The sequence below is a fragment of the Dermacentor variabilis genome, chromosome 3, assembly GCF_050947875.1.
Source record: "Dermacentor variabilis isolate Ectoservices chromosome 3, ASM5094787v1, whole genome shotgun sequence".
NCBI classification, from domain to species: domain Eukaryota; kingdom Metazoa; phylum Arthropoda; class Arachnida; order Ixodida; family Ixodidae; genus Dermacentor; species Dermacentor variabilis.
The window spans coordinates 10,088,560-10,103,174 of NC_134570.1; the positions used below are offsets into that span (position 1 = coordinate 10,088,560).

General features: G+C 44.8%; 1 protein-coding gene across 3 annotated transcripts in view; it reads right to left on the reverse strand.

The window, feature by feature from the left end:
• Positions 1 to 14,615, reverse strand: part of mTor (serine/threonine-protein kinase Tor) — a 461,269-nt gene that overhangs the window by 1,094 nt on the left and 445,560 nt on the right. For all 3 annotated transcript variants that reach the window (XM_075684170.1, XM_075684168.1, XM_075684169.1), the window contains 3 exons: positions 9,849 to 9,923; positions 6,688 to 6,765; positions 2,089 to 2,194 (listed from right to left, as the gene is read on the reverse strand). In XM_075684170.1, coding sequence (XP_075540285.1) covers positions 2,089 to 2,194; positions 6,688 to 6,765; positions 9,849 to 9,923 — 259 coding nt within the window. The remainder of the gene's footprint in view (positions 1 to 2,088; positions 2,195 to 6,687; positions 6,766 to 9,848; positions 9,924 to 14,615) is intronic.

Genomic DNA, 14,615 nt, shown 5'->3' on the forward strand with positions numbered 1-14,615 from the left:
TTGAACATCAGAAAATTTTTTATACAGTTTAATGCTTACAAACTTTGGGCTAAAGATATCGTGCTGCATACGCTCAGGAGTCCCCTAGCATTGTATAACAAGAATGTAGCAAGGCATCAGTAACATAGGTACATAGAAATCAAGATATACAGTACGGTCTACTCTTATTAAAGGGAACACCAAATTGTTATGCCAGCCCTGATTACCGCTCAGTTCTAGTGTATGAAGGTCTGGAAGATATTTTTTTTATCAATACAATTTCTGTTGAATTGAATCAAGTGTTTTTTCCTCTGAAACTAATGAATTAGTGATGCTCTTTTCTAATGAATATCAGCAAGGCTCTCAGTTTAATAGTGGACCTGTGTTTTGCAGCAATCTTTTATTTATTGTACATAAAGTTTTGCTTTCCAGTTTTACTTCAAAAACGAGAAAGGCTATACCGACTTTATGGCATGTGGGTTATTGTAAGGCCAAACTTTGCGACAGACAAAAGGACCACGCATCACGTGACTCGCATTGCTGGCATCAGCAGGAAAGAGCAGGTGCTGTCCGCTTCGCTTTATTGTCAGGTTTGGCATGATTTGCCACCTGTCAAAAATTCGACGATCTGCAGGGTCATGGCAAGTTTGCGCAACTTTAAGGTTCTGCGAGCGACCAAAGTGAAACTGAACCAACCTCCACTGCCACAAATCTTTACAATTTGAATTTAAGAAAACCACCACAGACCACATAGCCACTTTGTGAAAAGGCCATCGCGGCAGTGGTGAACAAGGCTCATCGCTGTGCAATTCGTGGGCCCACAGTGTGCACTGAATGCATTTCATTTGTGCTCGCAGAGTAACACGTAAGTGTGAATGGACTTTGCTTTTGTGTAAGTTGACAGACACTTTTGAAACTTTTTTGGGTATCGAGAATGAAAGAACCGCCAGGCATTAGAGTGCAGAGCAGCATGCAAGAGACAGGCAGACTTAGGGTGGATAAGAAGTGAGGATGAGTGGTTACAACCAGAAGTAGTTTCCAAAGTCTAAACACGACACAACTGCCTGGCTGACTTGTTACTGACGTATGACGATCAACCGTTTAAACAACAAATTGTATCAGAAATGCAGCCGGGCACATTCGCATTCAACCTGCAGTTCAACTGTGCTAATAGTGGCGTGGCATATATCCACAAAGCCTGACTTGATACAGTGCTTCGTCCATTTCTATCATATCTTGAATAAAAACGTCCAACAAGCACTTGGGCACACGTGAGGCTTACTGTGATCTCACGTCAAAGCGATGTAGGCTTAAGGTTAGTGTTGCGATATAAAAGACCACTCCGATGTGCGAGTGACTTGTGACATTCGCACGCAAAGGAAAGTTAACTTTTTGCACATTCAACACGGCCTTGGAGAAACGAGGTGGCAAATTCCCACTTTAACAATCTTGGGAAACTGTTGGAGATGTGCAGAGATATTGTACAAGCTTCAGATAGGCATTTTTGATATTTTGAACTATTTTGCAATCCCCTTCAAGTTCAATATATTCAGGATCAACTGTACACATTGTGTTCTTTCAGTCATGTAAAACTGCACTTCCATCTTTGTCAAGAAGATCGGAAGCAATGACAGGACTGTCATCACACCTCATCAAACTATACTGTGCTCAAAGTGAAGTTGTAACAGGCGCACAATGTAAATGTTGCATACAGTGGTCATTTTTAAGTTTAGAATGCTGGTCATACTTTAATATAAGGAGTGGTTACAACAGTTTTAGTTGCGGTGTGAACTCAAACCTACAATGCTGTTGGTCAAAAGAACACACCTTACAAGTCGTATAACACTACAATAATTTTCAGTTGACAACCTTAATGATTTAGCGTAACAGTTCATTTGGAAGACAGCATAGATCTATGCTTGTGTGAAAGAAGTCACGATTCAATGTGAACCTGTGAAATAAATTCTAATACCTGAAAATGCCAATTCAAACCCCTTATAAACCAATCCTTAGGTGAGATTGTTCGTAATATTAAGCTAATCCAGGCTGCCTGCTTGAAGAGAGTGTCAAATATGTCCACGAAATTTTGTGCTAACACAATCCACTTACCATCCAATATAGCACTGACACAGATTTTCATGTGAAGTTGCTTGCTTTATCAAGAGTTCCACTTGTTCAGGAACATCCAAGGTCTCATCAGGCGCAAAATCTCTCCCTGAAATGGAAAGGAGGTTACTGGTTAGTTCCTACAAAAGCATAAGTTGGATGAGCACACATGCTGCCTGCTGTGTGTGCACTCGTGAGCAAAAGACTACGAATGCCGAAAAATCTTTTTTTTTTTTTTTTTTTTGCAGCAAAGACATGCAGGTTGAAATCAATTTTGTCTATGTGCACGTCTTTGACCAACAGTATGCATTGAGACAATAAAGTTGCAATTCTGTACTACAAGAAATTTATACTTTTCGCTCGTGCCATGGTCCACAGACTTTTGCTCTGGGTTGTACATATTTTCCCCAGCATCTTGTTTTATGTCACCACAGGGACTGTCACATGATTTGTACTCAACTTTGTCTGCTGCACAAAGAATACTTTTGAGTTGGACAATTTTTCAAAATATGTCACTTCATGGTTTGAACACTGCTGAATATTATTGACTCTTGGGGCCCAAAGTAAAGGTACATTAGCTCCGCAGATTCACATTTCGACCGCTTGCACTTTTTTCATTATCTTGACATGTAACGAGAGATGTCCATATTTATGTGATATTATAGGCAGACCTCACACACTTTGTAGGTATCCATGTGATAAAATATGTGAACCGGTGCCGGAGGCACTGCTGTTTAAAATGAATCATCTCAAAGTGCTAGCAGTGGCAAGGGAATAATATGAGAAACTGGCACGTGATGCACGCACCAGAAGTTTCCTAGAGCGCCTTTGGAAAAAGAGAAGCTTGCATCCTTCTGTGCCCCCGCCACCTTTTCCTGACTCACAGGAAAAGAAAAGGCATTCAATGCGCAAAAAGGACATTCCTCTTGCAAAGGTAAAAAGGTATAAAAGAGCATCACTGGGAGAGACGCTCTCTCTCTGGCACCCCTAGCTTGGAACCTGAACGATGAACTCGGGGATACTAGCCGCAACCCGTAAGTGACCTTGTTGCCTGACTATCACATGCAATGAGGCAAGCCTATTTATTAACTATTTCCGAGTAGACTTTCCGTTTACATGTGTTGCTTATTGCTTGCAGCAATAAACATTGTTAGAGTTGATGCCGCAGGTTGCCTTATTCGCCCAAACCCAATGTAGCTGCAATTACACGTGCTACGGCTTGGGGAGTACTATGGAACGACTCTGTGTGGTTAGATCCGGAACTTGCATTCAGCCCTAGCCTCATGCAGAGCGTTCCCCCAGAAGACATGTTATTAATAGTCACTCGCTTACTCTGTGGACCGTCGCAAAGTGTTCAGCTTCGAACATTCGTGCGCTGTCAGTTTAGTCCATCACCCATGCTTCAGCACTTTATTAAAAAGAGTGCGCCCATTCACTTATTCTTGATACGGGAATGATAGAGTTGGCACGAGCTTGAGTGTGAGTTGTGGTGGATGTGCTATACACAGACAGATACGCTCATGCACAATGAGAAACTTACTATGTCAGGAGGTGGCACCACACCCTTGATCAATGTGTAATCAGTGATACTCTTGCTGAGGTGCTTTCTTTAGAGGTTAGAGATACAACGCTGGCAGATGAGTGAACTTTTTAATTCTCGAGGAAAGCAGTGCATCGCGAAGGGTCGGAAAAACAGGCAGCAGTCCCTGAATTAGGTCACACAGATTCATTCCATTTCTTAATATTTCAAGTAGTGGCTTAGCGCAAATGAAACCACGGACACAAGGAAGACAGACAAGGACAAGCGCTTGTCCTTGTCTGTCTTCCTTGAGTCCGTGGTTTCATTTGCACTAAGCCACTACTTCAAATATGGACGACCAACTAGCCCAACAGTCAACTCTTCTTAATATTTCAGTCGCTATTTTTGCAGCCAGCTACTGCACACGTCTTCCCTCTGCCGTTCCGTTTTGCAGCATGAATAGAGGGAAATGCACTAGCGATCCCCCAGTTGCATTTCTGACAGCTGATTGCACAGAAGCAGGGCCCGTATTCTGAAACTTTTGCCTTCCGCAAAACTATCACCTTGGCCACGCCTCCGCCAATGGCACGCTGATTAGCTGCATTAAAGAAACCGGAAAATAAACAGCACCATCTAGTAGTTCCGGCCTACGTCTCTTTAATGTCATGGTGTCGATAAGTGCTCTCGACATATATTGAATAAATGCACACGTCTTTTGGCGTTCGGTTGGTGGTGCAGTGTAGCAGGGATAAGAGAGGTTTATTAGTCTTTTTGGTGGCATTTTATACACTTTGTTTTGTCGCAATATTTGTTGGTTCCTTTAAACTAAAACATCTCACACTTCCTTTTTCAATTTACCTAAAGCGGCTGCACCCAACTGTAGTCCGTGCGTAGAACCCGTACTGTGGCCACTACACGCGAAAACAATGCACCCGAGCCGATCTGCACTTGCACGGTGCGCTCTCTCATGCGATATGAAGCATTTGAGAGCACGTGCTGGTAGTGCATGCTGACGTCACAAGTAAGCAGTCACTTGATATACTGAATGTGACTATTGCAGCAGTGAAACTATTGCGGGAGGCGAACGTTTCAGAATACGGTCCCGGGATAGAAAGCAGTAATGGTTTTGCATTCATGCGCTTTTGGATGAGGCAACATGCAGTGTGCCGCCGAAAGTGCCATCTCATTTCCTCTGGAGCATATTACTCCACAAAAAGGGTCTGTACGAGTACAGTAAACTCCCTTTAAGACGAACTCAAAGAAACCATAAACGTTTGTTCGTCTTATCAGACGTTTGTCTAATCAGAATAACAATTGGAAACATTACCAGGTACATCCAAATATCTTACTTCAAAATGGTAAATGAAGTTGACTTAAAACAGGGGAAAAAATGACATAAAAAGCATTTCTTTAGCTGAACTTAATAGAAAACTGTTTTGAAGTGGTAATCCTGCTTGGTTGCATCCAGTCTGTGATGGATGTTTGGTGCTTCTGTGCAAATTGGCGAGCAGCCACAAACCATGTCAACTCACTCAATGAGCTTAAAAATCCTTCTGTCCTTCGTGCTGCTGGAAAAGGTTCACTAGAGAGTTAAAGCAGGCATCTGCCCCCTCACAGGTCATCGGTGCAGGCTCCGTGTTAGCAAAAGTATGAAGGAGCGAGCTGACTGCACCGCACAACAATGCAACCTAGAGGAAATTCTAGGTGACGTTAAGCGAAGTGGGGAAGGAGAAACGAAGTGAAGCGTCATGGAGGACGAAGGTAGGCAGAGAAGCGCTGGGTTGACTTCCTCTAGCTGTTGGTACAGGTTTCATTTGCGAAATGGACGTACCGAGTTTGTCTTGTGATAACACAGTCCTCGCACGCCGTACACTGTGTGTGCGAGTGAAAGCGTGCGAGAGTGAGCCGATGATGGCAGCTCACCATCATGGAGGAAAGGGGGAAGGGGAGCGCACAGTCTTTCATTGCGCGCATGACACCAGGGAGGGGAGGGAGGGGGTGTGCTGTACTACAGCGGCGCGCAGTCGTGTGGGCTTTATGTTGAATGAGATCTGCTTTGGCGGCTCAGTCTAGGTGGGTCGATGGCTCGTAGCTTTGCTTGCGCTGTATTCTCGCCACTCAGTTTATGTTGAAGCGACAGACAGTGCGGAGGTCACTTCTCTCGCTGCTGCTGCCGCGATTCCTCACGCCAGCGTTTTGACAGCGAGCATCCATGGTCATTGAGTGTGATGTGTTCATGTCTGCTTGTGCACACTGACGCCATGCTTGTTAACTTAGTAAGCAAATGTTTACAAGTTTATACAGCCAATAAAACTACTATCCAACTTCATCTAGCTATCTATCAATTTGCTATTGCAATCAATGCTTTGCCTTTAAAGTGAAGTGAAACGCGACTGTCTTTTTTTGTTTCCTCTTCTCATTTTCGTATATGTCCATGGGCAATGTGCCCTGCAGGCCTCCAGTAGGGTGCCACGACGTGCTGCCCCTAGGCATGGCGCATCGAGGCACCCTAGCCTCCAGTATCGGTAGCGGTGGTAGTCACTCCAAACGTTCATCTTAACCAAAGAGCATGTCTGAGGTGGCTCGTCCTAAGCGGATTTTTTTTGCTTCAAGTCTATGGAAAACCAAATAAGCGTTCGCATTTTAATCGTTATATGCGAAAATTTAGCTTAACCGAGTTCGTCTTAATGAGAGTTCACTGTATCTATAATTGTTGCAAAGTGCAGAGATGTAAACAAAACATTTCAAAAACTTCCAGTATTGCAACTTCTTCAGTCAAAAAAAGAAAAGCTTTGCAGCCTATTCTTGCAAGCACAATAGATTTTGTCCACATTTGTGCTGTGGTTGCCTAATAAGAACACTCCTGCATTCCTCAGATATTCCGGTAAAGATGAAGCTTCCTGCTAATGTTCATAGCCATCATGTCTTCATTGCCTTGTGTCATTTGCCTGCCTGCCTGCTCAAATTGACTTTAAATGCATTTTGCATAAAACAGACAGGATATTTTTGTGCCAATTAATGTTACCTAGTATTAGCTGCAGCAGAAATGCTTTGGTTAATGAAACCAAAAACTTCGTGCATACCTGTGAGCTTATCTCGCACCCTGTTGATGATGGCCAAAGCCTTCTTATTCAGGGCCTCTGGCTGGCCAGCTTCGCCATCTGGTAAAACAAATGAACAGTGAAGGTAAAGGTTGCACTATTTGACGCAAAAAAGCATGATTCAAAGGTGTCTGAATATTTGAATATCCGAACACAAATTGAGTGTAATGTTCTTTATTTGATTACATTCAATAAAGAAAATTGATATTTTTCAATATTTGTTAAAGCTGAATATAGTAGCATTATCATTTACTTCTCGTCCTTGTGTAGTTTTTGTTCCAGAGGCATTTCCCACATAACTGCACACCAACATGCACAGTTCTTCGCTGCAGTACAGTAGCAGAGGCGTAGATTTCAATTGTCCTGCACGGTTCCGCGTACAAATATGGAATGCTGAGAAAGCATGTGCAGCAGCAAATTGCTTCATCAATATCTTGCAGTCATCTGTTTATGCTTCACTTTTAAACTGTCTGTAAATTTATCTAAGACACTAGGCCTTGCTTCTTAGGTAGACCCCCACCACTGTAGCAACACTTAGCTAAGTAATACCATTTATGGCAGCATGCCTAGTTCCATCACTAAATCACACCAGCAGACACTTTAAGTTTGCACACCAGCACACAAGGAACCAAACTCTCCACATGCATTTAGTCACTGTTATTACCTTCATTTAATTTCTGTCATTGTCATACAATGCCACAAAAAATAGCCTTTTGCTGGTTTCTTATTCACAAGCTGTTGACTTGCACAGACAGCAGTAGCATTCCATATATCGAATAACAAAAGCAAGCTTTGCTTCCTGTATAGCTGCCGTATTACCTTTTTCTGCCACTCTTGTCAAAATTGACAAATATTTGGGGATTCGAGTCAATATTTCAGGTCAGTTTTTTTGTTAATATTGATATTAAATTTGATTAGAAAAGTTCACTGCTTGAATATTCCTGGTAATACAAAAATACCAAAATTAGCAAAGTTAAAATAGTGACAATGAGAAAATAGTGACAAATTGTCAATGGAAGCAAAGCAGCTGATTGTGGAACAAGTTTTGGCTATCACCACTTTTATGCAAAGAAACATGCTTAGAAACCCAACTGTTTAGCACCAGTGCCAGATCTGGCTAGCGTACAGGTTAAGGGGGCCTTTTTGAACACGAGAAAATGTTCCCAATCTGTCGAGGAGGCTCCTGTGAACATCTAAGCTAAATACAGTAGGACTTTGTTCATATGTTCTGGAAAAAAATGCGAGAAAAACCATACCAACCAGTAAAACGAACACCCCAATATCACTAAAGAATGCGGCAGGCTCAACTGTAGTTGACATCTACATAATGTGAAGCATTGCGAGAATCGTGAAATGTTCACCAGTACCATGTACCAGTAGCATGAGAAGCCGACATGCACCGACTTGGTGGGGCTGAAGCGGCCCAAGATGTGTGTTGTGGCGCCAAGCAGGTGAGAATTGAGACGCATATTCTGACGTCGTTTTTGTGGCTTTGGCAAGCTTACATTTGCACTCCTCGAATTCGGCCTGGGCCAGCAGCTTCTTTGAGCGGAGCATTTTGGCTTTTGGCGGGAAGTTTTGACGTGCCCACTCGGCAAAAATTGTTGTGGCATGAGATGCATATTGTTGTTCTATTGCATAGTGTTCTAAACCAGAACAAAATCGAGCGGGTGGGCGATGCTGGAATACGATGCCTACAATGCCACCAGAGCGAAACATGGCACTCACTTCGCAATGCCTGCGGCAGGAAGTGGCACTGCGTTTTGGTTATTACCTATTAGCATGCAGTATGCTTCCAACCGCAGTACACTAAATGTTGTGAAACAGATAGGTGAAGATGCTCATCGCAGTAGAGCTGGCGGCAATGGCTGTGAATGTGGCGTGCGACAACACAGGAGGAGCTCTGCTGGCATTGGAATAGGAAATTGAGTGCGCGGTGGCGTTTTCACGTGAGATGAGTGGGCAAGTACTGCAGGGCCGCTTCTACAGCCGGTAGCTACTGTTCTCAATCTCGCGCACCTCACGCCTTTTCTTGTTTACATGGGATCTAGTGGCTGGAAAACACAACATATAATCACAGTTTGTCTACATACTGAATGTTGGTGCCGAATGATCTGTGTTTTCTGATAACATATGAACCAGCAAAAAATAATGGTAACAATATTGGGTCCTTTTTTCTTGTATTCTCGATCATGAACATTGGCACTAGGAAATCGTACGCAATGGGATCATATCAATGAGGTTCTACTGTATTATTGCACTGCATGCAGCAAAAAACTTACAATCTTGTGTCAAAAAGTGAAAAACTGCTTGCTCTCGCCTTCACAATCCTGTCATCTCAAGCAGCAAAGCCTACCAACACCTATTGGCTGATTTCGTGATTGCGAGAACATTCTCAGCAATACTATTATTGTTAATTTTTAGGTAAATAAATGAAAAAAATATATACCTGCACTCTCAAAAAGACTAAAAAAGCATTCATTTTTTGCATTGCCCATCTACACACGACAGCTGTGCATAGCTTCGTGGCCACTGAGATAACAGTGGCATGTTGCTAGAGTACCGTATAAACTGGAATATAGGTCGAAATCTTTTCCCACAAAAGAACAGCTAAAGTCACTCTTAGTCTTATATAGTAGCAGTCACTAGCACATTGTGAGCTCTCGTCTGGTCAAGTCAAGGTCAGCCATTGACCTATACTCCGTTTTATACGGTAGATGCCAAGGCTGCACTGGTTGGACTACAAACCCTCTCGCCGGTGAAATACTCAACTCTTGGGCAGAGCCTTGCCCCATCCCCTGTGTAGCTTCCACCACGCTAGCGGAGACGAAAGGAGAGAGTCGCTCAACTCCGCTATACTGAAGGATTTGAAAAACAATTTGTGGAAGGAGATTTGTAGGGTGACACCCTTTAATAGTGAGGCCGTTCTGTGATTAGTTGGAAAAGTACTTTGGGCCCCTTTAACTGAGCAGCACCTTTGAACACAAACTAGTTTTCAGCATATGGGCAAGACTTTTATTTATAATGAATTAACTGAAAGTTGCCTTTATGTGCTAGCTCATTAATGACATAGATTTCTTTGAAATCTCTTGTCATGTTTCGACAACATTTACATATCCGCTTTGACCAATATGCATCCTTACCACCGATTCCAGAAATGGCATCAACTGCTTTCTTTGCAGTTGGCTGGGAGCCAATGTCCACTGCTTCTAGGATATCTGAAACAAAATATAAGCATTGTTACCATAGAGTGGCAAAGTAAATTCCACAGAAAGTGTTTGGCAGAGGGATCTATCTGAAATGTGAACCCACAGCGACTGACGTATAACGATGACTGCTTTAATTTTGAAAACTTAAAACATTGTGCACTTACTGCTGCTTTACTTTGGCTCGCAGCGATACTGCATTTTAAGGTGTGGATCATTGTGTATCACTTGGTATGTTTAGTTTTACATGTCTGGTCAGCCAAGAAAGAAAAAAATGCAAGTTGCCTTCTGCACCCTCACCATCGAATAAGTTGTTGTGGCCGTGGAAGCACAGGCACAGACTAATGTCACCCACCTGTTGGAAAAGTGCGGACAGCAGCGGTGCTGGGAGGATTGCTCCTTCGACAAGGAGGTTGATTTCAAAATATTGTTTCATCTGCTAACTTTTTATGCACCAAATTGAGTATTACGTCAAGAAGCAGTCATGTCCTGAGCATCAAAAAAAAAAAATGAAGAAGAAAAGGGCGAGAGAAAAGATGAACCAGCATTTTCAAATCAACCGCCTTAATCATGCCGTAATCCTCCTTGCACTGCAGCTCTCCACCCTTTCTCCAGTTGCCAACAGGTGGCAAAACCAGTTGATGTCTCTGTCACCTTAGCAGCTGGTAACTAGCATAGTAAATTTTCATTGAACACAGAAGTGCCTCGGAAGAAGAACGCCTATAGCTGTGGTCTCTTCATTTTCCTGTGTCTCGGACGTTTTTCAACATCAGAGACTGTGCAAAGGGCACAACGTCATCCTCCAGGATGGGGGATAGGAATCCCCACCAAGCGTCTGACCCTGGTCGTCCACCACTGGCTGCATCGAAGACAAGGGACCGCACTGGCCCTTCCACTGTCGCCCTTGAATCTTCCGACGGCTCAACGGTTGAAGAAATGGAATCGGACAACGATTTCACACTTGCCGTGGGTCGCCGTTTGAAGAGAAAACTCAGGAGGACATCAACAGACAGTGAATCGTTGCCCAGGCAGGACAGTGGTAAGCAATCATTCACTGTTGCTTACGTCCCTACCACAGCTACCGACGATCTGAATACCTTGAACAGGCAGAGCTTAACAGAGTACTTTGAGCGAATTGCGCCAGGCCAAGTCAACGAGATCAGAATTAACGCACGGAGGAACATCCTTTCGGTGGACGTGAACAACAAGTCAATTCTGGATACGCTAAAGGCTGCCACACTACTAGGAAACATCCCAGTGCGCTCCTTCTTTGCGTATGGAAAAGGAACCTCGACTGGCGTTATTTCTGACGTGGACAAAGAAATCGCAGACACTGACCTCCAGAGGCTTTTGAATTCCACCGCACCAATAGTGCAGATTCACCGCTTCGGTCAATCCCGGTGTATTAAATTAGTCTTTGACTCTGAAACATTACCTGACTACGTAAAAGTAGGATACGTAAGACACCGTGTGCGCCCTTACGTGCCAAAACTGGTGCAGTGTCGGAAATGCTTCAAAATAGGACACGTAAGCGCAGCTTGCAAGGGCGGCGTAAAATGCCAACGGTGTGGAGGGGCCCATCAAAATGATAGCTGTGATGCTACTGCCCTAAAATGTCCTAATTGCGCCGGTCCACATGAAGCGACATCAAAAGACTGCCAGAAAATCAAGGACGAAATTTCAGTGCTTCGAAAGATGGTGCGGGACAACTCCACTCACAGACAGGCTGCTACATCGATACGCCGCCGCAGACGTCGATCGCGACACAGACGACAGCACGACAAGAGTGCTTCCCATACAGATGGACCATCGACCGCATGGCAAACTCCTCGCTTGCCAAGTTTGCTTCTGCGATCAAGATGCGGGCCCGACGTACCTTCTTCGGCAGCAGCACGTGGAACACATGCGCTGCATAAAACGACGCTTCCGCCGACCGACTCTGACATTGACTAGCCGTCGCTCCCACCGAAACAAACAGGCTTAAATGCGTCGGGTGATGTGTCTTCAAAGGTGGTTGAGAATGATAAGACAGACAATGAAAATGTACGAAGTATGCTGAAATACCTGATAACTACGATGCGTTCACTTCTCTGCGGATTACAGACGCCGGTTGCTAAGACCGCGCTACATGTTCTAGATGCTTTGGAACCACTCCTCGTGGCTATACAATAAGGCATCATGGCGCTCTCTTTTGAAAACCAATTACGAAGATCTGCAATAATGCAGTGGAATGCCAGAGGCCTACGAGGCTGCCTCGCAGACTTTCGGCAATGGATGTTCAAATACCAGTTTCCCGTGGCAGTAATATGTGAACCAAACATGACGTCTTTACTACGTGTATCTGGATATGTGCCACTGTGGTCAAGGAATGATCACAATTTAAGCAAAGTGCTCATGTTTGTTCATCGGAATTTAACGTGCCTTCGTAAAGACATTCCTGCACACGCTTCCAACGAGTACGTTTGCATAACGCTGAAGTACAAGCGGCGCACACTCTCAGTAATTGGCGGGTATATACCCCCAACATCGAGCATAGACTGTTCATATTTGCTGTCCATACTGAAAGCTTGTCCGGGTCCCCACGTAGTCATCGGTGACTTTAATGCCCACCATCCCATGTGGGGCTCTGCTTCGACGAACGCCCGCGGTAGAGACTTGGCTGACTTCATGCTTAGTCAAGGCTTGATGGTGATCAATGATGGCTCACCGACATATCTTCGAGGCTCTTACTACAGCAGTTGTCTTGACATTGCGTTCGTTTCAAAAAGCCTGCTGTCTGCTACGCGATGGTGTACTGATCTCGACACCCATGGAAGTGACCATCTACCAACATATGTTCAGTTGAAATGGTTACATCCCCCAGCTCCGCACACTGTGCGTTCTATCGATTGGCCAACATTTCGAGAATCTGTCACCACCGCATGTCAAGCCGTCCAAGCACCATCCAATATTGAAGATGTCATCGCGGCAACTTTACGTGACACAACAAAACACCTCAGCGCACCTTCACCTAGATCATCTATTGATGACCAGTACGAGCGACTTCGCGCGATACGGCGTCGAGCAGAACGGAAATACAGAAGGACCAAATCACCATTAGACGTCACTGCATCACGCCGGGCTCAGCGTCATGTCCTGCGCCACCTTGACAAGCTTGACAAACAACGCTGGAGATCATTCTGTGGCTCTCTGGATCCGAGAAAACCTCTCTCTAGAATTTGGCAAATTGTACGAAGCCTTTGCTCGCCTCCACAACAGCTTCACCCGTTCAGCGCTGTGGCCATACGGCAAGGCCGGCGTGAAGTCGAGGTCGCCGATGACTTTTGCAAATTACTTGTGAGCTCCTCGAACGATATACCAACCCATTCACGACTGACTTTCCCGTCATCTAGTGATCACCGTCTGGACGCGCCTTTTACTATGCACGAGCTCGACGCTGCGATATCTTCTTCCCGCCGATCAACTTGTCCAGGACCAGACGGAATTACATACTCCGCGATTTGTCATCTTGGAGTAGAAGCTCGAGAAATTCTCCTGGCGCTCTACAATTCTACGTGGGACACAGCAACTGTGCCTAATCACTGGAAGTGCAGTCGTCTTGTGGCTTTGCTAAAACCTGGGAAATGCCCGCATGATCTCTCACATTATCGGCCAATAGCCTTGGCAAGCTGTGTCGGTAAAGTGATGGAGTGGATGGTACTGAGCAGACTGGAATGGCTACTCGAGAAAAGTGGTGGACTTCCTGATTTCATCAATGGATTCAGAAGAGGCCGATCATCCATTGACGGTGTGATCGACCTAGTATCTTCTGTTCAACAGGAAAAGAGACGCCGTCGTCTGGTATGCGCAATATTTCTGGACATCAAAAGTGCCTACGACAACGTCTTCCACCATTCGATTCTTCATGCGCTTGAGGATATTGGTGTTGGTGGCCGGATGTATGCATGGCTGCAGAGTTACCTCAGTGGCTGCACCACTTTCATGTCCACTTCGGATGGCGAGACTGATAGACATGAAGTTCGCAGGGGTGTTCCGCAGGGTGGTGTCCTTAGCCCAGTATTGTTCAATATGATACTGGTGGGCCTTGCAGACGAGCTACCTGAAACAGCGTGTATCAGTACGTACGCGGATGATATCTGTATTTGGTCATCCGGGGTCACACGTCCACAAGTGCGTGCAAGGCTTCAACGTGCGGTTACCATAACGGCGAAGTACTTGCGCCGTAGAGGCCTGCAACTCTCAGCAACTAAGTGTGCAGTCATGGCATTTACGCGCAAATCGATGTCAAATTATCCAATCTTTGTCGACGGAACGGCGCTTCCTTTAGTCACCCACCACAGATTTCTTGGCGTGATAATAGACCGCAGTCTTTCTTGGACCAAACATGTTACTGCGCTTAGGGCTAAACTGACTAACTTCATACACGTTCTTCGTGTAATATCAGGACTGAGATGGGGCCCGTCTGAGCGAAGTTTGCTCCAAGTGTACCAGGCACTTTTTGTGGGCTACATATGCTACAGCATGCCTGTGTTATCTAACATGGGGTCATCTTGTATACGCACGCTGGAGAGCCTTCAGGCTCAAGCACTACGGATATGTCTTGGCTTGCCACGCTGCACGTCAACTAAGGGCACAATAGCGGAAGCACGGGCTTGTCCTATCGACATATACAGGTCTTGTGAACCTGTGCGAACCTATCTTCGC